At 43.8% G+C, this 27,868-nt stretch overlaps 1 protein-coding gene across 1 annotated transcript in view; it reads left to right on the top strand.

Moving 5' to 3' along the window:
* Positions 1–27,868, top strand: part of gramd2b (GRAM domain containing 2B) — a gene marked incomplete at both ends in the record, with an annotated part of 34,971 nt that overhangs the window by 6,373 nt on the left and 730 nt on the right. Inside the window, 10 exons of the mRNA XM_083645459.1 lie at positions 832–901; positions 5,983–6,086; positions 13,029–13,124; positions 13,816–13,887; positions 14,974–15,051; positions 19,703–19,814; positions 22,407–22,547; positions 22,736–22,805; positions 24,474–24,578; positions 26,795–26,879. Coding sequence (XP_083501585.1) covers positions 832–901; positions 5,983–6,086; positions 13,029–13,124; positions 13,816–13,887; positions 14,974–15,051; positions 19,703–19,814; positions 22,407–22,547; positions 22,736–22,805; positions 24,474–24,578; positions 26,795–26,879 — 933 coding nt within the window. The remainder of the gene's footprint in view (positions 1–831; positions 902–5,982; positions 6,087–13,028; positions 13,125–13,815; positions 13,888–14,973; positions 15,052–19,702; positions 19,815–22,406; positions 22,548–22,735; positions 22,806–24,473; positions 24,579–26,794; positions 26,880–27,868) is intronic.

Here is a 27,868-nt window from a genome sequence, read left to right as displayed (position 1 = left end):
CCTGTTGGTGCAACAGGCGTAAGTCCACTCTAAAGACTGGTCTTAACTAAGACCGACGTAGGAGTTACGACCAGGCATAGTTAAGACCAGTTGGTGCAACCGGCCCCTGGGGATTTTTGGAACGTCAAAGTGGGGGTCACAAACCAAAAAAGTTTGGGAACCCCTGCAGTAGGCTATATCCCTTCATTGAAAACGTGGTAGCCAGCCCATGTCATAGAGTACCTCAGGTACTCTATGACATGTATAAATATGACTTAGCCCGCTGGTTCCCTCGCCTGGAAGTCAATGGGATGTTTGTGTGTGGATTTTGGTTAGATGCCTGAAATGAGGTCTGACTGTGTTTAACAGAAGCTTATGAAACTGAGACCTTTGTGTTCAGCAAGATAATCTTCACAAATTAATACCACTTTATGATTTTTGACGGGTAAATGCAATCGCGATTTCTGACGATTCTGACAAAGTATTTTTTTTAAAGTACTCTGAAACGGTTTCCCGAGGGACTCGTTATGTGAAAACAAACCATCTGGGAACATCAGGTTATATTGTCAGCCTCAGTCCAAAAAATCAGTAACGTATCAGCTTTCACCCTGTGTACTTTCTATAGCGCTTGAAACATGCAGCGAACGTGCAGATGCGCATAGTCTGTGACTGTGTGTGTGTGTGTGTGTGTGTGTGTGTGTGTGTGTGTGGGCATTTGTCCATGCATGTCATTATGCATTAATGTCAGTGTAGCACGTCACTGCCTTCTAACTTGCGTGTGTGTTTGTGTGTGTGTGTGTGTGTGTGTGTGTGTGTGTGCGTGCGTGCGTGCGTGCGTGTGTTGTGTTTCAGCTTTCTAAGAGCAACTCCCAGTACCATAAAATATTTAAGGACATCAGCAAAGAGGAACTGCTCAGACAGAGTAAGTCTTTAATGATCAACTAAGAGCTCCACCTTAAATACTGAATAAGGAAATGAATGAGGACAATAGGTTTTCATTAAATAGGTATTTTATTTTATTTTATTTTATTTTATTTTATTTTATTTTATTTTATTTTATTTTATTTTATTTTATTTTATTTTATTTTATTTTATTTTTTATTTTATTTTACCAGGAAGTCCCAACAGGTTTCTTTTTTACAATGGAGATCTGGCCTAGCAGATGATGTTAGATGATGAATTCAATGTATATGAGCCATGTATATAGAAGTCGCGACATCTCCTTTCACTCCAATGGACCAGTTTTTTTTACTCTTAAGAGTTCCAGGAAGTAAGGTTCTGGATTAAGCAGCACTGTCGAGTTGCAGCAAAATGGACAGTTTGTGATGTACTTTGAAATGTTATTATTATTATTTAAATCAAATTGTACATTATCAGCTTTATTTTAGCATTCAAAAGTAGTGCGATACCTCTTCCTGGCTCTTCATTGGCTAATGAGTCACGCATTTTGGTCCTCCGCTGATGCCACTCTCTCTCTAAATTGCTCTGGCTACCGGTAACCAGGGCTGTCATCAGCTTTCGCTGATTGGTCGACAGTTTGCATAGTTAATGAGGTGTCCTATAGTCTGTCAGATAGCCTGTCGACTACCTGCCTATCTTACCAAAATCTCTGATGAAGCGCCAACTCTGGATCATTGTTCCAAAGACAGAAACCATGTCTCAGTGGAAAGTTCCACTCACTCATTTCTACAAGTTCTGTTCCATCATCACAAATTGAACATGTTCTCACTCCCAACTCGTCTCAGAGCACCCCTTTTGTTACGCGCCTTTTGCGTTTGATGTAACGCACCGTGGAGCCTTGAGTGTTTTATGGAAGGCACCACTCATCATTTGTGAGTTCAAGCAAAGGTCAAGTACGCCGTCGGCCTCATCGTTCAGAACGAGTTGGGAGGGTTATACCATCCAGGGGTGGGACTCAACAGGCTGGGTTTAGGCATTGGGTAGGTGGTCTTTTGGTTTAGGCATTGGGTGGGCGGTCTTAGGGTTAGAGTCTCCAGGGGAGACACAGGGGTCTCCAAGCCCCTAACCCAAAATGATGGTGGTACTACCGTCCCCTGGGTGGTGTACCATACTTCCCAACTTGTTCTGGACGACGAGCCCTGTGGCGTGCTTGACCTTTGCCTGAACCCACAGGTGCGGAGTGATTTTTAATGGTCTTTTTACGGGCATTCCATAATACGCTCAAACACACGAGGGCACATGAGAAAGCGGTGCTCTGGGATGAGTTAGGAGTGAAAACGGGAAATTGGAGGTGTGTTGTTATTAGCATAGATCACACCCACTAAACACTATATAAGGGCAGGTGTGGTGCCGTGTGCATATACTCTGGCAGGTGGCAAAAACGTGTCCAAAACTAGTAGGTTTTCGCATGAAGACGAGGAAGTAATCATGAAAGCTGTAGTTCCTTGAATGGCCACTTGACTCAGAAGTCCCGTCGTTCCCATTTACCCCCATGTTAAAATGCCCCACTTTGTAACAGTGATAAAGCACCTTTAAAGCATCTGGTCCTTAACTCATTGAGTGCCAATGACGACAATCGTCGTCAATTCAAATAGTAACGTAGAGGGCCAATGAGGACGATTGTCGTCAATTGCGTTTTTTGACGGTGGGACGTGGATCAAAGCCTGATACATCTCCTGTAAAAATTTGGGGCATGTTGAATGTGTATAACCTATTTTACGGACCCATTAGGTGGCGACAGTGCTCTCCAGATTAGAGAAAGGTGAGGAAAAACAGCAGAAGAAGCCCCGTGATGAAACGGAAACCGCATCGGTATGCATCGATATGCATGAAGCATAACGTTAGCTGTGCCTGCAGCAGCCAATCTGCTCCCACAATTGAGCCCCTCCGTGTCCGCTGCGATAGCCCCTCCACATGATTAGTTGTGGAGTTGTTATTATTCTCAACTGGAAGCGCTGGGAGCCGGTGACAAATACACGCGGAACGCTGTGAAAAAGCTGGGTTTTCAGTGCAGAGCAAACGCAGCAGAGAGCCACCAGAGCCACCAGAGACACACCCACGGAGGAGGGGTTTGCAGTTGAGTGGGGTGGGGCACGCAGGGCAGCATGCAACACCGACCCAGACAGACCCAGACAGCAGGCTCCATGGACAGATTGGCAAGCTAGAATATCTGATGCCCACCACCAGTAAATCAAGACCAGCAAGAAAGTGTAGGGTCTGCGCACGCAGGGGCCAGCGCTGCTGGTTGCAGCTAAAAAATATTATTTTGCCAAACAAAATTCCTTTGTTTTCGCTGTTTTATTGAAGGAAATTATTTTTGAGGTGTCACTACATCAGAAAATATTAGCTTCAGAGTCAGTGATGTGCTTGAAATGCTTCATTTCACAAAAGGCTGATTATCTCAGCTTCTAGTTTGAAACTTCTGTTTTTGCTGAAAACAACCTATCTTCTCTGGCTGATAACTAAAGAACGGAAAATGATATCAATAAACTTTTTTTTGCTGATGATACAATAGAGTCTCATCGTTCTTTGGGCGTGTTCGGTGTTTACATAGTTTCTTGCAAAACGGTATTCTACTTGATTTGAAAACTCTGCAGGCAAGATGGCCGCCTATACTCCCTTCTGTACCCTGGCAGAATTCCTCCCCCATAAACTAACATAACTTGGCCAATAAGTATGTAACATACAAAATAAAACAAACGGTAATGTCTTCATTTGATGTAGAATGCAGAGGACATAACTGTTTAGTTAAACTTGCATTCCAGGAATATTGCTCTAAAGATAACGTAAAAGGCTCGAGATTGTTTCGTCCTGAACACAATCGATTTGGGGGTGGAACACGCCAGGATTGGCCAACGCCAACACCAGTGCCCAGAACTGTCAAATCAAATCATCGACAGAGACGTTATGGCCCGCCTCCCAGTATTTTCAGTGTCAATCATAGAAAACGTTATGAATATAGCCACGTTATAAACAACAAACTAACGCTTGTGATCCGTATGGAAACAGTGTTACTCAAAATGGTTAAAAGTTATATCAATTTGGTCATTCAGTGGCGTTTTAATGCCATGTAACATAACTAACTATAGGGGCTAATATTAGCTACAGTATAGGCGATTACCCATGGATGCATTCTTCTTAAAGGGCTCGCGCCGCGTGAACTACAGTAATCACATGGGGGGGGAAAAACAAATTTTCACATGAGTGGGGCACGTGCAATTACCACCGTGACGTCACGATGTACAAAATCTCCCATTAATTTGAGGGCACAAAAAAAAGCAGGTTTGAAACCATAGAGGGAACTTATGCTGCTGAAAATGATACAAATGGTACAATAACAGTTTGGTCTCAAATGTGGAGATTTTGACGAGAATTCTTCACACACCACCCCCAAAGTCATATATATTGGTTAAAAGCTGTTTTGGGGGTAAGTTACACTTTAAAGAATGTGACCATATTTGAACAAGAGTGTGGAGCTAGCGAGAAGGTCCTTCAACCTTAATGCCTTACTGAAGTATATATATATATATACAAAGTGTATATCTATAGTGTATATATAAGTGTATATATAGACATATACAAAGTCTTTTCCGAGTCTTTTCAGTAAACATGTTTGTCTGTCAGGTTACACCTGTGCCCTACAGAAGCACATCTCTATAAATATGCTATTTGTCTGTCTGGTTACACGTGTGCCCTACAGAAGCACATCTCTATAAATATGTTATTTGTCTGTCTGTCAGCTTACACCTGTGCCCTACAGAAGCACATCTCTATAAATATGTTATTTGTCTGTCTGTCAGGTTACACCTGTGCCCTACAGAAGCACATCTCTATAAAGATGTTATTTTTCTGTCTGTCAGGTTACACCTGTGCCCTACAGAAGCACATCTCTAAAAAAAAAAAAATCTGTCTGTCAGGTTACACCTGTGCCCTACAGAAGCACATCTCTATAAATATGTTATTTGTCTGTCTGGTTACACGTGTGCCCTACAGAAGCTCATCTCTATAAATATGTTATTTGTCTGTCTGGTTACACGTGTGCCCTACAGAAGCACATCTCTATAAATATGTTACTTGTCTGTCTGTCAGGTTACACCTGTGACCTACAGAAGCACATCTCTATAAAGATGTTATTTTTCTGTCTGTCAGGTTACACCTGTGACCTACAGAAGCACAGTTCTATAAAAAAAAATATGTGTCTGTCTGTCAGGTTACACCTGTGCCCTACAGAAGCACATCTCTATAAATATGTTATTTGTCTGTCTGTCAGGTTACACCTGTGCCCTACAGAAGCACATCTCTATAAAGATGTTATTTTTCTGTCTGTCAGGTTACACCTGTGCCCTACAGAAGCACATCTCTATAAAGATGTTATTTTTCTGTCTGTCAGGTTACACCTGTGACCTACAGAAGCACAGTTCTATAAAAAAAAATATGTGTCTGTCTGTCAGGTTACACCTGTGCCCTACAGAAGCACATCTCTATAAATATGTTATTTGTCTGTCTGTCAGGTTACACCTGTGACCTACAGAAGCAGAGTTCTATAAATATGTTATTTTTCTGTCTGTCAGGTTACACCTATGACCTACAAAAGCACAGTTCTATAAAAAAAACATTTGTCTGTCAGGTTACACCTGCGCCCTACAGAAGCACATCTCTATAAATATGTTATTTGTCTGTCTGTCAGGTTACACCTGTGACCTACAGAAGCAGAGTTATATAAATATGTTATTTTTCTGTCTGTCAGGTTACACCTATGACCTACAGAAGCACAGTTCTATAAAAAAAACATTTGTCTGTCAGGTTACACCTGCACCCTACAGAAGCACATCTCTATAAATATGTTATTTGTCTGTCTGTCAGGTTACACCTGCGCCCTACAGAAGCACATCTCTATAAATATGTTATTTGTCTGTCTGTCAGGTTACACCTGCGCCCTACAGAAGTACATCTCTATAAATATGTTATTTGTCTGTCTGTCAGGTTACACCTGCGCCCTACAGAAGCACATCTCTATAAATATGTTATTTGTCTGTCTGTCAGGTTACACCTGTGCCCTACAGAAGGACATCCTCTACCAAGGACGGATGTTCGTTTCTGACAACTGGATCTGCTTCCACTCCAAGGTGTTTGGCAAAGACACCAAGGTACTGGAGAACAAGGAACTCATGACGTTTACTCACGGCTTTTTGTGTACTGTGTGTACTTTTTGTGTAGGCGTGTGTCCACATAGCGTCTCTCTGTGTGTGTTTTTCTTGGGATGGGAAAAGTGCTGGCTGGAGCACTTTTTGTGAGGAGAAGTAAAAGTGGATGATAACATGACTTGCTGATAGCTCACGAGCCAGCTGGTTAGCTCTTCTAGCGGTGCCGACAGACCGCAGTGCCGATAGCCCACAAGCAGAACCAGCTGAGCGAGGCGACGTGCAGCGTGTCGGGAGACCGGCTGGAGCTAACCTCTCCCAGCCCCCACGCCTAAACCTAACCTCTCCCACCCCCCATGCCTAAACCTAACCTCTCCCACCCCCCATGCCTAAACCTAACCTCCCCGAGACCCTAACCCTAAACCTAACCTCTCCCAGCCCCTATGCCTAAACCTACAGTAACCTCTCCCTCTAACGTTGGCATTGCGGGCTGTCGGCTCTGCGGGTGGTCGGCATAGCGGGTGGACCCCCTTCTAGCAGACAATGCAGTGTTGTGGAACAAGCAAAGGCTTAGCAGATATTTACAAAACATGTCCAATATCCAGACTGCCTTTAATATAGCTGTTACAGTAACGTCAATTCAATCATTACAACGTCCTATTTCTCCACCATCAGCGCTGTCTTTCTCCCAGTAGCAGAGCGTACACAGGGGCAGAGGGTGCGCCCGCCCCGGGCCCACTCGTCAGTGGGCCCCCATCCAATTTTTTTTTCTTTTTTTTTTTGCATGCCAGGCCAGGCCAGGCCAGTGCCTAAGAGCTTCGCCCCCCACTGGGCTGATAGGGTCGCTCCGCCCCTGCTTTCTCCATATTGTTGTTGCTATGGACAGTAGCACTTTGTCTTTCTCCATATTGTTGTTGCTATGGACAGTAGCACTTTGTCTTTCTCCATATTGTTGTTGCTATGGACAGTAGCACTTTGTCTCCATATTGTTGTTGCTATGGACAGTAGCACTTTGTCTTTCTCCATATTGTTGTTGCTATGGACAGTAGCACTTTGTCTTTCTCCATATTGTTGTTGCTATGGACAGTAGCACTTTGTCTCCATATTGTTGTTGCTATGGACAGTAGCACTTTGTCTTTCTCCATATTGTTGTTGCTATGGACAGTAGCACTTTGTCTTTCTCCATATTGTTGTTGCTATGGACAGTAGCACTTTGTCTTTCTCCATATTGTTGTTGCTATGGACAGTAGCACTTTGTCTTTCTCCATATTGTTGTTGCTATGGACAGTAGCACTTTGTCTTTCTCCATATTGTTGTTGCTATGGACAGTAGCACTTTGTCTCCATATTGTTGTTGCTATGGACAGTAGCACTTTGTCTTTCTCCATATTGTTGTTGCTATGGACAGTAGCACTTTGTCTTTCTCCATATTGTTGTTGCTATGGACAGTAGCACTTTGTCTCCATATTGTTGTTGCTATGGACAGTAGCACTTTGTCTCCATATTGTTGTTGCTATGGACAGTAGCACTTTGTCTTTCTCCATATTGTTGTTGCTATGGACAGTAGGGGAAACAACCAGCGTTTCCATCATTGCGATTGGTTTCCTGGGAAAAGCGGTTCACATCAACCGCCGCTTATGAAAGTGTGCCGCAAAGCGCCGCAATCACCGACTTTGCCAACAGACCCTTCTCATGGGGGCCCTTTTGTGTTGAAAAGGCAGGGTAAAAACAGGTGCAAGTAAAACACTAATGAGGGTTTCCAACTTCCATGATTGGAATTTGGAAACCTTGCTTGCACATGTGTTTATTCTGCCTTTTCGACACAAAATGGCTCCCGTGAAAAGGGTCTAGTGCCAGCGCTCTTTCCCTCTCGCTGGCTGGTGGAGCCGGGGAGGAGGGGCGAAGTGAATGCAGTGTGTTTACTACCAGCAAACGACAAATCATGCAGTGGAGTGCTGAATGATTTGGATGGAGCGGAGCGGATTGAGATCTGTGTTGAGCGCCGAGTGATGTTTGTTTGTTTGTTTATTTGGATCCACCATTAGATACAGCAAATATGCAGTAGCTATTCTTCCTGGGGTCCTCATCCTTCCTGATGTGGAGCGGAGCGGTGTGGAGCAGAGCAGCCCTGACAGCTCCGTAAGCAAGGAGCAGAGATTGTCACCGCTCCGCTCACATGCTCTGCTAGATATCGGCTATTTTTCTGGACTAATGATTTCCAAACAGACTCTGTTACCGCTACAAGTATTTGGTTTTGGCTCATTTTTCACTTTTACAACTCCAAAGGCTGGGTTTCCCAAAAGCTTCTTAGTGCTAAGAAGCTTCTTTAACCCTTCTTAAGGCCCCCTTAACTCATTCATGGCCAGTTTAGGACTGCCAATATTTAGCACAGGCCAAAGATTTTCATAATTGTTGGTCATTTTCAACACCCACAGTAAATTATCTATTAGCACCAAAGTGATTTGCAATACCTCAAAATGAAGATGTACGTCTCTGGGTTCACCAGAAAAAAAAAGTGAGCTTTTAGCATGTTCTGTACTCTACTTATAGCCATTTATATACACCCTGTTTTCACCAAAAAGGTCTCTCTGAGAAGAGAAATTGCAGAAAATTGCATTTTTGTAAAGGACACAATCTCAGGCAGAACTCGCTCTCAATTCTTTTATTTTGAACTGTATTGACATCAGACATGTAAATATTATTCGTTATGACACAAATGACAAAAAAAAAAATATATATATATATATACATGAAGTGCTTTTACTCAGTGTGAGTGAGTGTGAATGTGTGTGTGTGTGCGCGGGGCCCATGTGTGTCTCTTTACATTACATTACATTTCGTCATTTAGCAGACCTAAATGACCGTCCTGGCCGTCCTGACCTCATTCTGAGATGTGGGCTCACAATCGGCTCCTCATCTGAAATAAAAGCAACATATCCTCAGTAAACTATATAATCACATTTAGTACAGAGACAGTGTAGTGTACTAGTGTCTCAGTAAACTATACGATCATAGAATGCAGAGATCAGTGTAGTCTCTCTCACACACACACACACACACACACACACACACACACACACACACACACACACACACACACACTCCTTACCGCGAGATCATCCGGGTCCTGTCGCATTGGAGTCCAGTCTTCCTCGCCCTCGACAGGAAAGTGGCCGTGCTGCTTGGCTCTGTGTGAAAGCAATTTCTGTGGCGAGGCTGCTGTTCTCCTCCTCACAAAGTTGTGACTCCGTCTCGTCTCTTTCGGGCTGGCACACAGGAACGGGGTCCAGGGACCAGGATCGATCATGTTGGTCACGGGTTTGACTACCGCGAACAACTGATCGATGTCCGCTGCCCTGCAGCAAGGCGACCAGCTCGTGCAGCGCGCCGAGGGGCGTTTCAATGGCGTTTCTCCTCTCTGCACAAGGAAGCGTGTTTCTCTGTTTTCTGTTTTTCCTCCTGCTCATTTCAAAACAACAGCTGCGGTATGTGTTTGTTCACGTGTTGTCGGCTTTTCTTTGAGGGCAGGGACCTGATACCATGTCACAGGCTGGGGAAGTCTTTGAACTACGCGCTGCACTAATAAAAACAAAAACACGTCAAACACGTCATTGGCGGGGAGGGCTATTCCTGATAACACGTCAAAGACGTCTTTGGCGACGAATGAGTTAAGAAGCAAACGCGCTTCCCAATTGCTTCTTAGCCTAAAATGATTTTTCGTTACGAAGGCATGCATTTCCCAAAAGCTTCTTAGCGCTAAGAAGTGTCTTTGACCCTTCTTAAGGCTCCCGTAAGAAGCCAACGAAGCCAACGCGTTTCCCAATTGCTTCTTAGCCTAAAACTATCTTCCGTTAAGAAGGCTGCATTTCCCAAAAGCTTCTTAACGCTAAGATGATCTTTCGTTAAGAAGGTTTTGTAAGAAGGGTCTGGGGCATTCTTAACACCTTCTTATGGACGAAACACTGGCAGATCCAGCCGCGTCAGGCAAAAGGAGATACTTGTGTCCACTGTTCCTCTTGTGTTTTTAACTTTTTCCTTTCTTTCATGCACCCTTTAGTGTTTAAAATTGGGGAACACTTGAAAATCTCCCCTGTATGTATGGTTACTTGTGTTTTAAATGTTTTACCGTAGGCTATATTCCTCTAATCATCTCTCACATCGAGATGGTGGACAGCTCCAGTTAAGATGCTTCTTAAGAGCCTTCTTTAGCGATGTGTTAAGAAGGCTGTTAAGAAGGCGTTTGGGAAACACTTCTTTGGAGCCTTCTTAACTCCTTAAGAAGCTTCTTAACTCTTAAGAAGCTTCTTTGTTGGGAAACTCAGCCAAAGTCTGTGGTGCGCACAGCAAGCTGCTGTAATCTAACTACAGTTACATCAAGTCCATCAAGCCTTCTCCTGTTTCCAGGCTGAACCCTCTGGCATACGTTACCTAACCAGACCTCTACAGTTATCTAGACCAGATCTTAAACAAACTCAACTAGATTACAAACCATCTATTTGGACTGACATCAGATGACATTTGGTGTACCGTCCCAAAGTCTGCGGTAAACACACTGAGGTGTCAGCAGGGTTTGATTTCAGGACAGATGTTGGTTAAAAATAGACAGAGCAGAAGTCCCTCAGTAGAGCTCCAACAAGAGCTCTACTCTACTATAAGAAGAACTCCAGAAGCACTCAACTCTCCAAAGCTGCAGCCTCTGTAGCGGTTTATCGCTGTGATAGGGTTTATGATGTTTATGATATGATATGATATGATATGATGAAGCTATTCAAGTATTCAAGCAACATCCAAGGCTGAAAAATGAAAATGCCAAAAACTGCAGTTCTTTGAAAGGCCACTTGAGGCCTGCACCAAAAGCAAGTCAATGCCCATAGCCCCCCATGTTAACTCATTGAGTGCCAATGACGACTATAGTCGTCAATTCGGATAGTAACGTAGAGTGCCAATGACGACTAAAGTCGTCAATTGCGTTTTTTGATGGTGGGACGTGGATCAAAGCCAGATCCATTTCCTGTAAAATTTTGGGGCATGTTGAATGTGTATAGCCTATTTTACCGACCCATTAGGTGGCGACAGTGCTCTCCAGATTAGAGAAAGTTGAGTAAAAAACAGAGAAGATGTTGTTATGGAAACGGAAACGGCATCGGTATGCATCGATATGCATGAAGCATAACGTTAGCTGTGCCTGTGAACAGCAGTCAATCTGCTGCCACAATTGAGCCCCTCCATATGATTTAGTTGCCGACACCAGCGTCTTTCTGAAAAGTTACATTATTCTCAGCTGGGAGCCGGCGACACGCTGTGAAAAAGCGGGGTGCAGCGCACTTTTCAGTGCAGAGCAAATGCAGAGCAAACGCAGCAGAGCCACCAGAGACACTCCCACGGAGGAGGAGGAGGGGGGTGGGGCACGCAGGGCAGCATACAACCATTGACAGTAAACACAGACCCAGACAGCAGGCTCGATGGACAGAGACAGGCAAACAAGCTAGAATATCTGATGCCCACCAGCAGTAAATCAAGACCAGCAAGAAGGTGTAGGGTCTGCGCACGCAGGGGCCAGCGCTGCTGATTGCAGCTAAAAAATAGTATTTGGCCAAACAAAATTCCTTTGTTTTCACTGTTTTATTGAAGGAAATTATTTTTGAGGTGTCATTACATCAGAAAATATTAGCTTCAGAGTCAGTGATGTGCTTGAAATGCTTCATTTCACAAAAGGCTGAATATCTCAGCTTCTAATTTGAAACGTGTGTTTTTGCTGAAATCCACCTATCTTCTCCGGCTGATAATTAAAGAACGGAAAATGATATAAATAAACTTTTTTTTGCTGATGATAGAAGAGAGTCTCCTCGTTCTTTGTGCGTGTTCGGTGTTTACATAGTAATATCACACAATATTCTGTGGGCCTCGAGAAATCACTGAAAACGCTCTGAAACTCTGGCACTGGGAGCGTCCGTTCTCCAAAAGTGGCTGGCACTCAATGAGTTAAAATGCCCCCATTTCCAGCAGAAATAAACATGTTTATAGCCTGGTTCAAAAAAACGGTTTTGGTCTTTATAGCTAATCTCTCCATTCATGACTATGGGAAGTATATATATATATATATATATATATATATACTGTATATATATATATATATATAACGGTGTATATATATGGACGTAGTCACTGCGACATCACCCTTTGGTTTGTGGACTCTTGTTTTGAGTTTGGCATTTGAATATATATATATATATATATATATATATATATATATATATATATATATATATATATATATATATATATATATATATATATATATAACATATATATATATATATATAGATATATATAGTTATATATATATAGATATAGATATAGAACTTCATTAAGGCATCAAGGTTGAAGGACCTTCTCGCTAGCTCCACACTCTTGTTCAAATATGGTCACATTCTTTAAAGATTATTTTGTTTTCTGTATTTTCACCTTTATTAGATAGGACAGTGGATAGACAAAAAGCAGGGAGAGCGAGGGGAGGAGATGCAATAAAAGTCCACAGGCCAGATTTGAACCCAGGCCTCACTCACTCGGACTACCAGTTGAGCGACACGGATGCCCCCAAAAGTGGACACTCCCACAAGATGGTGATGGTTCAAATGCCAAACTCAAAACAAGAGTCCACAAACCAAAGGGTGATGTCGCAGTGACTACATCCATATTTCTATATATGGTTTATGGATGTAATACATAAAGGTTCTGTGACAACGTCTGACAGAATAATGACACATGTAACATACAGTATGCATCATAGGATGAAAAAAACACATCACACTTATAGCGTTGCATTAATAATAATAGTATTCTAATAAAAAAATTAATTGTTTTGTTCATATTGATGTTTATAACTCCTCCTGTCTGTTTCTCTCTCTGTCTCTCTTTTTCTCCCTCTCCATCTCCCTCTCTCTCTCAGATCGCCATCCCAGTGATTTCCGTCACCAACATCAAGAAGACAAAAACCGCCATTTTGGTGCCCAATGCACTGGTGATCGCCACAGCACACAACAGGGTGAGAAGACGCTTCCTACAACTTCTTTCATTGATTTATTGATTTATTGATTTATTGATTTACTTACTTACTTCCTTATTTATTTTATGTAAGATAGGGTTCAGCTGATGGGCTTGTAAAGGCCGATCCAATACTAAAATGTTTGGATTCAAGCTGCCAATTAGCAATATTTTCTGTCGATATCACCTATTTTGATATTTACCCATTTTTTTATTTAAACAAAATAACAAGTATTCTGTCATTCCACCGGAATGTTCTTCTTGTCGGGATGGAAAATACAGTATACAAAGAAAACAATAAACGTGCTCAGTGAAACGACGTCTAAATTAATTTGTAATAAATAACCGTTATTCATGCAAAGAGAGTGAGAGAGAGGTTTAGGCTCTCCTGCTTCACATTCACAGACATGATCATCACACATTTCCATGCTAAAATATGTTTTATGATACAGTATATGAAATTATCATCAAATTATTTGCATTTCTTTTCTGATAACTTTTCCCAGTTTCAATCTTTGGATCTGTTTTGTTTCATTGTTGTTACACAGCAAAATTACCAAAGTTAAAATGACATTGACACTATCAACTCTCCAACCAACACTTTTCAACTCCAAATAATTATCAGTGAAAATGCATGTATTAATGCTGGAAAAACTAGCTGTGAATAATTAACCTGTGACTTTGTCTTGCAGCAAGTGTTTGTGTCCTTCCTGTCCAGAGAGAACAGCTACAAGTTCCTGATGTCTGTCTGTCTCCACCTGGAGGTACGACCATTCACATGGAGCATCATCTCCAAAATGCTCTTTATCCATTTTGGAAAAATAAAATCACTGGGCGCCCGGGTAGTGCAGCGGTAGGCTATATTCTCTGCCTACCAAGGTCACAGGTTCGAGCTCTCCCGTGTTACCTCTGGCTTGTTCGAGCGTCCTTGCAGGCACAATTGGCCGTGTCTGCGAGTGGGAACCTGGTGGGGTATGAGACCTGTTCATGTTCATGTGCTAGTCTACAACACACACAACCCAACACACACACACATTGAAATACCTGTATTTATCGAAAGTATTTATCGAAAGTAAGGCAAACATTAGAGATCCAAATATTTTGGAAGAAGGTTGCAGTACAGTATATAGAAGCAGACACAACAGAGGTTCTTAGGGGTTCCAGAGGTACTTGAGGGAGTCCAGAGGTACTTGAGGGAGTCCAGAGGTACTTGAGGGAGTCCAGAGGTCCGTGAGGGGTCCAGAGGTACTTGAGGGGTCCAGAGGTCCGTGAGGGGTCCAGAGGTCTGTGAGGGGTCCAGAGGTCTGTGAGGGGTCCAGAGGTACTTGAGGGGTCCAGAGGTACTTGAGGGAGTCCAGAGGTCTGTGAGGGGTCCAGAGGTACTTGAGGGAGTCCAGAGGTACTTGAGGGAGTCCAGAGGTCTGTGAGGGGTCCAGAGGTCTGTGAGGGGTCCAGAGGTCTGTGAGGGGTCCAGAGGTACTTGCGGGGTCCAGAGGTCTGTGAGGGGTCCAGAGGTCTGTGAGGGGTCCAGAGGTACTTGAGGGGTCCAGAGGTCCGTGAGGGGTCCAGAAGTCTGTGAGGGGTCCAGAGGTCTGTGAGGGGTCCAGAGGTACTTGAGGGGTCCAGAGGTACTTGAGGGAGTCCAGAGGTCTGTGAGGGGTCCAGAGGTACTTGAGGGAGTCCAGAGGTACTTGAGGGAGTCCAGAGGTCCTTGAGGGGTCCAGAGGTACTTGAAGGGTAGTGATGCGGCTACCGGGACTGGTACCCCGGGCCGGAGGCCAACCAAACTAGATTGGCCTGATAATCTAGTTAGATTATAAACACATGAGTTATTCTATGTGTTTGTGCAGGAGAAGAGTCTGTACAGCAGCCCATGTAGCCCCATCCCCTCCTCAGCAGAGAACAGCTACAGTGGACAGCTCTCTCTGGTCAGTGAACCCTCCCCCCCCTCACACACACACACACACACACACACACACACACACACACAGACACACACACACACACACACACACACACACACACACACACACCTAACCATAATCCTAAAGTCCAGGGGCCGTATTCATAAAGCTTCCTACTAAGAGTTGCTCTTAGTGAGGAAATTCTAAGAAAATTCTTAGAATTATGACGTTTTCTAAGAATTTCCCCTTAAAGTTAGGACTAGATCCTGGTAAAGATAAAAGTTACTCACAAAACATCTTAGCCCTTAAGAGAGCTCCTAAGGTGGAAAACTGATAAGAGGAGGGAGGAGGACTTTTAATTCCGTGGGGGGGTGCTTAAGAGTGGGGGGCACGGGACCCCCTGGTGTGCGAGGTCCTGGAGGTGGGGGTCTCTGCCGGAGGTGTGGTACCCGGGCAAGGTGAAGGGCAGGGCGGTTAAGAGGCTTGAGAGTTTCTTTAGCGGAGGAGAAAATGGCGGAAAGACAGAGAGGTAGGATAAATATTCTCCAAACTCTGAATTGTGCTAACAGTAAGCATTGCTCCTCCGTCCAGTTAGGTTTTCTTGTTCTGCGTGTTTCCATTGCAATCAAGGAAATTGATGACAGCTGAGTCAATTTCCCCTGAAATTACCAGCATGGCAAATAAACTGTCAGCATGTGAATACTGCACAAGTCTGTGTGTTCAAACATTTTGTAGCTACTTTTAAAGTCTGGCGTACTTTATTTAATTCTTTTATTTTATTTTATTTTGTATTTATTACTTTATTTGAGTTGTTCCTTACATAAAATAATATTCATAATTTCACCATGTCTTAATACAGACTAAATTCTATGAACGGCTTATTTCACTGTCCATTCTATCACTGAGTGTGTTTTTCTTTTTTTCTTTGTTGATCAACCAATCACAGCTTCTAAAATAATGAGTCATACTATGTTATTTGTCCAGCTCGGAGGATCGCTCATTTACTGTAGGTGAAAATGAGGTTGTAGCTCGTTGTCTACCTTACTAAGATGGGGAGGCGTCGTGTGTGCAGTACACGCTTCGTTTATGAGCTATTGATCCGAGAAGTGCAAATCTGTCAATATATTTCCAACTTTACCGAACTTTTGTGGATCGCACATCACAGTGTAACAGTTTACAATCTGTAGCAAGCAGAACCCCGAAACACATGCTACAGCATGCAACTCCCAACTCAAATATTTACGCCTCGCAGTGTATTTTCTCTCTTTCAAAACTATCTGGCAACACGATATGCAAGTGAGACAATTGCAGGATTCCCCCGCAATTCATCTCCTCGTAGTCCCGCCTCCACGAATAAACAGTTTGTTAATCAGCAGATGTCCACACGTGCTGATCACTCGGATTTTGGATAAAAAATAGCCCAGGCTGAGAAATACGTGATTGATTGCAACCATTTAGTTATCCTCATGGATATTTCAGTGGTGAGTGAAATTAGTTGGATAGTGATACTTGGGCCAGATCTGACCCGTCATGATATGACTTGAGCTGGCCCCGATTGGGCTCTCTCGATTCGTCCGGGTCCGTCCGTGCTTGCTGGGTAGTGTCCTCTAGAGAGAAGTGTCAGCGGAGGGCCAAAATGCGAGACTCATTAGCCAATGAACAGCCAGGAATGGGTCTCGCGCTACTTTTGCATGCTAAAATAAAGCTGATAATGTACAATTTGATTCAAGGGGGAAAAACCGTTTCAGAGTACAACACAAACTGTCTATTTTGCTGCAACTCGACAGTGCTGCTTAATCCAGGACCTTACTTCCTGGAACTCTTGAGAGTAAAAAACGGGTCCATTGGAGTGAATTAAGATGTCGGGACTATTCTATCTACAGGGCTCTGAGTCATACCTAGCAACGGGGTCAACCACACCTTCTCACTAAGATAAAAGTTTCTGTCATTTCCTTCCTCAGAGTTGCTCTGAGAACTTTCCTAAATCACTCCTAAGCTATAGGACTCCTGGCTAGAAGTTTTTAGGCAAAGTTAGGAGCTCTCTGAGAGGATTCTCAGAATGTTTGTGCATACAGCCCCAGGACATGTTCCAGGCGTGAGGGGCGCGTGGCAAATATGACATCATCGCGCTGGGCGAGACCTCCACAACGGAGAGAGATCAACACAAATATTTACATTCAATAAAAACAAGTTTGGTGATATGATCGTTTGAGAGTGAAACCACAGTGCTCAACATAAAATGGCGTTTCATTGACTTTTCATGGGCCATTCACTGTATGAAAGCCACCCAGCGGCATGTCCAAGCCTTAATACTAACCACAGCTATGGACAGTTAAGCCCAATTAATGCTTGGTCTGCCGACACTTTTGAAACCGCCGCCGACAGAAATGAGGACTTGAGTCGACACTTTCAAGTGTCGGCGAGCAGTGTCTGCTACCTGGTGACATTTCTAGTGTCGCTGACTACATCATAGTGTCGCGCAAGTGTGATTGGCTATATAGACGGCACGCGCTTGACTTCCTTGTTTTGGTTTTCACTGAAATGAAATGAATGAACGTGTCCCCGGCCCGCTATTTTTATCAGCCTGTCCTTGATGTATGACTTTGTGAAAATCACAAAGAACATCGTGACCAACTTCTCAGAGAGAGAGGAGGTGAGTTGTGTGGTTGTGTGTCGTTATATTCGGCTGCAGCCAAGTACATTACATCTTGCCTCCGACGTGCTTTCACTGTGCGTTCCCTCTCTTCTCTTGGCTGTCTGCACTTATATGCACAATCACCTGCTAGAGGATGAGCAAAATGGTTTTCGCAAAGCAAGAGCCTTTATAGATCATATACACACAGTATGTACTGTAATCAGAAATATAATCCAGGAAAATAGATCAACCTTTGCATGTTTTATTGATTTTCAAAAGGCTTTTGATTTTGTTGATATAGATCTTCTTTTATTTAGGCTCCTTAAAACAGGAATTAATGGAAGATTTTACTCTGCCATCCAGTCCATCTATAAGGCACCTACTGTATGGTCTCAAGTTAAACAAATATTACACAGAGTGGTTCCCCACACCCTCAGGGGTGAAACAAGGAGATTCTCTTTCCCCAACCCTCTACGCTATTTTTATAAACGATTTAGCAAAGGAAATAAAACAGCTGGGAGTGGGGATAACATGTGGGGAAGTAAAAGTGAATATCCTGCTTTATGCTTTATGCTATTCTGGATTACTCCTCTGGAGTTTGGGGATTCAGATACTTTAACAAAAGCGTAAGCGTGCACAATAGGGCAATCAGATATTTCCTTGGAATCCACAAATGTGCCCCTTTAACTGCTGTTAATGGTGACATGGGATGGATACCGTGTGAAATCCGGTGGAAGAGCAATATGGTAAAATCTTTTTTTTTTTTTTTTGCAGGCCAGGCCAGGCCAGGCCACCGGGCATTTGCCCGACGTGCCCGATTATGCAGTCTGCGCCTGATAGTGGCACTGTAGATGGATCATACCAACATGGTTTCATTTTTTTTTAAGCATTCTTAGCACGTTGTTTGGATTGTAAATTGCATCATCTTGTCTAGCCAATAACATCCAAGTCTCAGTCTTGTGTCTTTATTCTCTCCTTATTATTATTTTCTCTCTCTCTCTTTTTCTTTTTCATTTCTCTTTCTTTACTTCACTCTATCTTGAATAGTTAGGCTACTAAACTGTTTGTGTAGGTCTGATTGGTCTGATTGGAGTCATACCGTATATATGTTTGGTCTGGAGTCATATATATATGTTGTATTTATACTGTTTATTATTTTGTGTCAGTGTGTTGGCACTGGAAAAAGTGTTCTCTTTAAAATGTGCGTGCATCCAGACACAAAAATAAAATAATCATTAATTCATTCATTCATCATTCAAAAAATAATAATCATTCTTATAGCGTTCGAGTGTCACGTGACCCTTGAACCGAGGCGAACGTTCACTGAAGTACAAATGCAACACCATGAGCGACACTGTCTTTTTCGTCTGCGACCATGTGCTGAGCGACACTTTCTAATAAGTATAAATTAAGCTTTAGACCCCACAGCCTGCTACTTACAGCATTAAACATCACTACAGCATGGAGGGAGATCTTCCCAGTGTTGTGTAATAACTCGTCCGACCCAAAATATCTCCATTGTCCTCCAGGGCTGAAGTTGAACTTAACTTAACTTCAGGACGTTTGTTTGTCTGTCTGCAGGATATCTCAAAAAGTTACCAACGGATTTGCACAAAACTTGGTAGAAAAGCGGATCATGGGCCAACTTAGAACTGATTCACTTTCCATGCCCATAGGCCAAAAGGGGGTGTGGCAATAAGCGTGTCCATTCACAAAAAGGTGCCTAACTTCCAAACAGATTCACGTAACACCACAAAACTTTATGGAAATGTTGGTGGTGGTATGCACTCTAATAAGTGCCCTCTGGTTTTTATAGTGGGATAGTTAGATTGCGCTCTATGTACCACAGCGCACTTATCTTTTTTAGGGGACTCAGACTCTCAGTACTGTTACTTGGTGTCACCAGAGTTCAAAGGTCATTGGTCTCGCCTGGACAAACCAACTAGCTAAAGGAGGAAACACTCAGTTGTAGTTGCAGTGAACGAAACCTAACATATCAATGAACTACCTGTCTGTCTGTCTGTCTGTCTGTGTGTGCAGAGCTTCCCTGGAGACTTCAGTGATCTGGACGGAGCAGTGAGACAGAGGAGGCAGGACATGGAGGAGAGCAGCAGCTCAGACTGCCAAACTCCAGACTATGAGAAGATAGCAGGTGAAGCAATGACACACTGAGGGGCGTCTGTGTAGAAGATAGCAGATGAAGCAGTGACATGCTGAGGGACGTGACACTAAGCGTCATTTTAGCCGTTTTCACACATGCGCTTTGTACCGGGAAATTACCAGAAAGCGGTGTAATGCCTTCATGTGTGAAAGTTGTTTTCCGGTAAGCGCGCCCCCGTCATCGCGGACACTTGACCACTTCTAACCTTGTGATAAGACCGGTATGCCGCGATGGGGGAGCAGCTTTTCCCCCTTCGACAGGGAAATGAAGCGCTTGTAGAGGTTCTTCATTAGAGCGGATGTGACTTCACGGACCAGGCAGCACACAGTAGAGACAGTCCAACACCAAATACACAGCGGATTGTTCGATATTCCCCTGGTGTTGCGTACCACCAAAGCACTATTGCCAGTCGCAAACGCGCTTCCAGTGGTTTTCGCCACCGGGTGATCTTGCGTGTTAGTGCAGGTCGGACCAGACTCAGCAGGTAGTCGAACGTACACCGGGACATGCGAAAATGACGCTTCCATTCCACATCGTCAAACGTATTTGCTATGTATTTGCTACGTATTTGCTTACTTAGACGTACTCCACTATTTTGCTCCTATTTCATTTAATACTGTTTACTGTTTATACTGTTTATACTGTTTATACTGTTTATTCCATGCTATGTTGTGTTCTTTCTTCTTCTTATTCTGCTTATTTTACTATCGCATTACTACTGTGTATTTTATTTTATGCTATCTGTGTTATGTGAACGAGCAACTGTAACTTGTCCCAATTTCCCCCTGGGGATCATTAAAGTCTTTCTGATTCTGATTCTGAAAATTGTTCAGAGCATCTTCCCAAAATAAATTCCCTCCTGGTCTCTCTCGCTTCCAGACGGCTCTAGTCTCACGCAGCAGCGCAGAGGTACTTAACACTGTCATTATCTGTCCCTGGTTTAGTCTATCTTCATATTCTGCACGATGTTTAGCGAAGAAGAATGCGAACATGAATCTGTTTCTGTTCGCACGTATATCCCTTTCCATCTTCGCCTTAATTTGATGACCCCAGCCCACTCTCCTCCGCCCCCCGCCCGCTCTGCAGTGCCACCCCCCCCACCCCGCCCGGCCGCCCCCCAAAATACAGCTTCTTTCACGGCTGTTTTTACACATGTGATCCCTCAGGTGTGAAGGGAAATTCCGAGAAATAGCCATTATTGATTTACAGGCAATGTTCCTGTACGCATGTGTGAAAACGGCTCATCTGTCTCAGAATAATTTTTCTGGACCTCAAAATTATTGGGGGGTTCTATTAGCTGCAGATTACTTCCCCCTGAATCTGAATGACAAGAGATGGACCTACATATATTTTCTTGGACCAACAGACAATAAGACTCGAGCCACGTCACTCTCAGCCAGACCCAGTTTGAATCGCTTGAGACTTGAGTTGATGCATGAAGAGAAGACTGGAAATTTTACTTGATGCATGAAGAGAAGACTGGAGACTTGACTTGGGGTCTGGTGATTTGAGACTTGACTCTGAGTTATACTTTAAAGATTTGAAAAGATTTTCTAAAGTGTTAACTTGAGATCTTGTGTTTGTGTAAATGCCTCAAATTGAAAGTGATGAGATTTGTTCCGGCAGACGAATTTCTTTCTTTCTGAATTTGCCAGGAATGATTGCATTTATTGTATTGTATGTATCATTAAGTTGAAACGAATTATAGAAATCAAACCAATGCTGCTCTCACCAAGTTTTTATCCTGTTAAAACCATATTGCATTATAGGTGTCGGGTGTCAAAGGGCACACTGTCCCTTGCTTTTTGGTCTTGCTCTTCACTGTCCTAATTCTGGGCCAACATATGTGACTGGTGCTCTCAGGCCTACAAGACAACCCTTCAACCGGAGCCGGAACTCGCCATCTTTGGCTGCTCGGAATCCTCTTTGCTCCTCCCAACGGCCGGGCAGCAATCTCTGGCACAGGGGATGACTGTTGCCAAGAAGCTCATTCTGAAGGAATGGGAGTCCTCCTCTCCACTTTCTTTTCAGCTGTGCCACAGCCTGTGGCTGACAGACATGGGTCTCAATTATCTGGGACCCGTTCCTGACCTATTTTGACGACAAGTGACTCACCCGGCCGATTTCTTGTACTTGTAGTGGAGCCCATGCATTCCATAAGATCCCATAAGCATTTTACATGACTGGTAGCACCACTTTGTAATGTTGGAATGTTGAAAATATATATATTTTTTCTTCTTCTTCTTTTTCTATTTTCTTTCTTTTCCTGTCTGAGTTTGTTCTTGTTTTTTATGTTCTGAAACATACATAAAATATATTTAAAACAAAACATATTGCATTGAAAAGTCCTGATATTTAGTTTCCTTTAAGATATTAAATTGATACTGGACTCTTGATTTGTTCTGACTTGACTTGCTGTTCTACATTTATATTGAGACTCAACAACACTTGAGACTTGGGCAAAGCTGGTCACACGTCTGGTTTCTTCTCAACGACACTTGAACGAGGACTTGAACCTGAGTTCTCCTGTTAAAGAACGTTCCCCCTACTCAGTATTTTAACACGCGTGTTCTGTCGATGCAGAATTCCCGGTTCCTAGCTTCCTGGATGTGTTGAAGCACGGGGAGAGTCCCACGCCTGCAGAGCATCCGGAGCCCAAACTGAAGAACCAGCACCAGAACCAGCAGAACGCAGACGCCAAGCAGCTTAGCACACACTATGCAGGTAAGCCCACTCTCCTGTCTTATGAGACTATTTAATTTTCAATATGAAGTTCTCTATATTTTCAGCAGAATTCACAATTCAATATTTTGAACAGTTTCAATGCTTTATCTTTATACTTAGAGTAGCCTAAATACCTATTTCCTCTAATAGTGACCGGTACTCAATTAAAATTTAGTTTTGGATTCCAGGGTCAGAGGTCGTGGTCGGCAGCAGGAAACCAGTTTCTCTCAACACACTGCTGTTTCTCTACCTGTTTCTGTGAGTTTAAAGGCATTCACTGACTATGTTTACAGGGACTGCAATAATCAAATATTGACCGTAATCTAAATAAGACACTGTTTCAATTAAAGTGTTTGAAGCTGCTTATTGAATATTCCATTCATATTCCTGTTTACATGCGACAGAGCAGACTCCCATTAATGACTGAAGACACGCCCACATGACGTCCCTATGTCGTTTGTCCTGCGTCCGAGTTTCCCTCCAGAGACTATAATGAGACTTAAGATCAGAATACAGCATGGCTTCATTCGCTGTGACCTTATTCAGGTTACAGAAATCAGAATGCTGTTTACATGGCAGAGTCTTATTCAGAGTATTGTCTTAACTCATTCCCCGCCAGAGTTCCAAAGGAAAAGTCGCCATGCCACCACCAGGGTTTCTGAGCACGTTTTCAGTGATTTTCCATGACCCACAAAATATTTTCTTCTATGACTATTTAAACACCACACGAATATCCCAAAAGACAGAACAAAGCCTCTACTTTCCTGGGGGGAAAAATAGTTTGTTTCTGCCTTCTTCCTTTCTTTAGTTATCAACACTTGAATGTAGGTCATTTCCACCAAAAACTCCCGTCTCTGACCAGGAAGCCGAGATACATGCCTGTTTCTGCAGCAAAGCCAGTTGGGAAATTCACCCCGCACGGAGAGCGGACGGGGCGGGTTGCGCTCTCATGTTCTCCGTGGGTCTGGTGCTTCCTGGTACTCGGTGTGTGGAGGTCTGGTGCTTCCTGGTACTCGGTGTGTCGAGGTCTGGTGCTTCCTGGTACTCGGTGTGTGGAGGTCTGGTGCTTCCTGGTACTCGGTGTGTGGAGGTCTGGTGCTTCCTGGTACTCGGTGTGTGGAGGTCTGGTGCTTCCTGGTACTCGGTGTGTGTGGTCTGGTGCTTCCTGGTACTCGGTGTGTGGAGGTCTGGTGCTTCCTGGTACTCGGTGTGTGGAGGTCTGGGGCCATATTTGACGGCTGGAATTGACACTATGTGAGGGTTCACAAAGCAGATTACTAATCTAAGTGACAGGAGAAATGTTTGCTGTGTGTTTACCATGCTTCTAGTGAAAGACATCATCCAGCGCTGAGTGACTGTCAGTCTGTCATGAGCCCGCGTCACAACGCGCCGTGCCCGGGGGTAAACATGTCCTTGCACAGCTTTGAGGATCCAGGCTGGACGTGTTTTATGTGCTACCTCCATGAAGGGAGATCGATGCTGAAAACGCTTGCTGGTTTTGTGGGGTAAAAAACTTGGTTTGTGGAGGAATATACAAGTATGATTCCACTTCACAAGGTGGCCAAGCGCGCCATCTATCACATGGCAGTTAAAAGACGGATTGACGCTCATTTGCATCAATGGCGGGGAACCGTTGTCTCCTAAATAACGCAAATAGACGTCTGTCGGAGAATGAGTTAATCGGGAAATCGCAATTTTGCAGTCCATGTAAACAGAGTCAGGCATCCATTAATTTATACATTCATTCAGTAGCAGAAGAAATACTAAAACGTGTGTGTGTGTGTGTGTGTGTGTGTGTGTGTGTGTGTCTGTGTGTGTGTGTGTGTGTGTGTGTGTGTGTGTGTGTCTGTGTGTGTGTGTCTCTGTCTGTCTGTCTGTCTGTCTGTCTGTGTGTGTGTGTGTGTGTGTGTGTGTCCTGCCCTGCAGAGTGTGTGTGCTGGTCCTCTCCTCGTGCTACATGGCCTTTAAGATCATCTCGTTGGAGCAGAGGCTGACCACGCTGGGTGCCGTGAGCCACTTCACCCATCACCAGTGAGTCCATTCCCACATGAGTCCATTCCCACATGAGTTCAGTCCCACATGAGTCCAGTCCCACATGAGTCCAATCCCACATGACTTCAGTCCCACACGAGTCCAGTCCCACACGAGTCCAGTCCCACACGAATCCAGTCCCACACGAGTCCAGTCCCACACGAGTTCAGTCCCACACGAGTCCAGTCCCACACGAGTTCAGTCCCACATGAGTCCAGTCCCACATGAGTCCAATCCCACATGAGTCCAGTCCCACACGAATACCAGCTCAGTGGCCTTGTGGTTTGAGTGTCCGCCCTGAGACTGGGAGGTTGTGAGTTCGATCCCCGGCCGAGTCATACCAAAGACTATGAAAATGGGACCCATTGCCTCCCTGCTTGGCACACATCAAAGGGTTGGAATTGGGGGGTTAGATCACCAAATGATTCCCGAGCACGGCACTGCTGCTGCTCACCACTCCCCCAGGGGATGGATCAAATGCGGAGAACAAATTTTGCACACTCAGGTGTGTGACAATCAGTGGGACTTTACCTTACCTTACCTTTACATGAGTTCAGTCCCACATGCATCTGGAAAGTCTGGAACAAGTCTGGAAATCTGCTGGTCACTCCTGGTCGCCAGAATAAAATGTTGGCATAGTACGGTTCTGCAATCCATGGATACGTAGAATGTAAAGGTTTCTGTTTTGGTCAATCCAGTTTGAATCATAAAACCTTTGCTGTTTGTTCGGTCATTCTATCTGGTCAATACAGTTTGAAGTAGAGATGCAAACAATTAATGAAAGATCAATTACTTGCTCGTTAAGGATTTGCTCGAACACGTGAAATTGACTCGATCTACTATCAAACAACATGTAGTCTCATATTACAGTCTAGCTGTCAGTAAAATGGTGTATTTTCAAAGCATGTTTCAATGAGCGCACCAGAGCGCGCACCCGACACAATAATAACTATAACAAGCGGCAATGGCAGGGGTTCAAGCCTTAAGCAAATTGAACACCTAATAGTCCTTGAGGCAAATTTGTAGAGCACGTTCAGGTGAACATGTGGAAAAAAGTTGCGTGAAAATTGGAGAAACAGCCTGGGAGTTACAAACGGGTGTGAGTACAGCCTTTTTCGTGCTAGGCCACGGCCACTTTTTACATCTGCGGCGCCCCCTTTTGGTCAAATCGCGAAATAGCATGTCAAAAAAGCCATTCCAGATGAGGCTGAGAAGTTTGCAGCCGATTATGCGAATGGACTTGATTTACCGCTATTACATGCTTACACCATAGACCCCGCCCACTTTCACAAATGGTGACAAAACTTCTGATTTTGTCTAGGACATCCTCCTTGATATACCTGCCAGGTTTAGTGATCATTCGACAAACAGGTGCGGAGTTACGGCCTTTTGTGTGTTAGGCCATGCCCATTTCTGGCGTTTATGGCGCCCCCGTTTCGTCGAATTGCACAAAATTTGACACACATGGTCTGGGATGGTCTCCAAAGATCTCAAGCAAGTTTTGTGAAGATTCCTTCATCGGTAATGAAGTTATGACAATTTAGCTGATAGGCCATGCCCTCTCACAACTTTAACGATTAATATCTCCGAAACGAAAGTAGATTTCAAAGGTTTCCAAAAGGCAGTTTGTAGAGCTTGCTCCCTAGATGCTTCCTGGCGATTTTGGTGGAAATCTGTCCAACGGTCTAGGAGGAGATGTCAAAAATGTGTTTTCCAAACTTTTCCAAATATCTCAAAAACTTTCCAGGCGGACCTTAAGGGTCCTTGAGGCAAATTTGTAGAGCAGGTTCACCTGAACATCTGGAAAAAAAGTGTTTGAAAATCGGACAAACGGCGTGGAAGTTATGGCCTTTAAGGTAAAACCTTCAATTATAGTGCCACCTTCAGGCCGATTTGAAAACCATTTCTTGAGCAGAAACTAGCACCTAATATCTGTCATTGGGCCAAATTTCAGGTCTCTACCATTTACCAACTCACGGGAATTTGCGTTGGGGCAGATGAACAACAAGCCGAATAATAAACCAGCACAAAAACAATAGGGTTTCAGCCCCTTCAGGGCTTGAACCCCTAACTATGACCAGGCAGTCATCTCTTAACTATAACCAGGCAGTCATCTCTATAACTATGACCAGGCCTCTGCTGTTTGTTCATTCATTCTGTTTGGTCAATACAGTTTGAAGACACTTGTTAACAGCTTTGTTTCCTGCCTTTTTCAGAAGCGACTATCTGCGAGCAGCAAACACTGAGGTCAACACAGAGCTGCACTCTGAACTGACGCTCAACCTGATGAAGCTGGAGAAGGTCTGTCTGTCTGTCTGTCTGTCTGTCTGTCTGTCTGTCTGTCTGTCTGTCTGTCTGTCTGCCAGTCAGTCAGTCAGTCAGTCAGTCAATCAGTCAGTCAGTCAGTCTGTCTGTCTGTCTGTTTGTCTGCCTGTCTGTCTGTCTGTCTGTCTGTCTGTCTGCCAGTCAGTCAGTCAGTCAGTCAATCAGTCAGTCAGTCAGTCTGTCTGTCTGTCTGTTTGTCTGTCTGTCTGTCTGTCTGTCTGTCTGTCTGTCTGTCTGTCTGTCTGTCAGTCAGTCAGTCAGTCAGTCAATCAGTCAGTCAGTCAGTCTGTCTGTCTGTCTGTTTGTCTGCCTGTCTGTCTGTCTGTCAGTCTGTCTGTCTGTCTGTTTGTCTGCTCTAGCATGAAATACTCTCTCTGCTGTATTCTGCTGATATTTGTGACAGGACATGAAGGCAGCAGAAGAGGGGAAACATTCATAGATAATTTACACCAATAAAGAGTTAAACCAGCTGAACAAGGAAAGAAAAGTAATGAGCGATCTCATCTGTTGTATTGGGTAGATCAGTGATACTCAACCCGTGGCTCTAGAGTCACATGCGGCTCCTTTATGGGTAGCTGTGGCTCTTTTAAGTCCTACGTAAAATAAATAAATACAATTAAATCTAAAACAAACATGTTTGGCATTGTGGCTCTTTCAAAGTTTTTTGTTTGTTTGTTTGTTTTTTTGTCAATGTGGCACCTGAGTAGGGCAAGGTTGCACACCACTGGTGTAGATAATGCGGTGACTAAATTGAACAGTATTGTCTTAGTTTAGTCCCTTCCAGACAGGACAAAGTCATGTGACTACAGTAATGAATGACTTTGTATAAGGCACGACTCCAACATTGGAAACTTTGCAGGTCGTTTCTTGAGAGCGAAGGGAAACCTGAAGCTGTTAATCAAACATTTATAGTGAGGAGATCCAGATAGAAGCATGTTGTCGGCACGGACAGACGGCGCGACGCT

This window comes from Poromitra crassiceps (assembly GCF_964638095.1).
Source record: "Poromitra crassiceps genome assembly, chromosome: 10".
NCBI lineage: Eukaryota > Metazoa > Chordata > Actinopteri > Beryciformes > Melamphaidae > Poromitra > Poromitra crassiceps.
The sequence above is the reverse complement of the archived record's forward strand: the minus strand, read 5'-3'. Positions and strand labels throughout refer to the sequence as shown.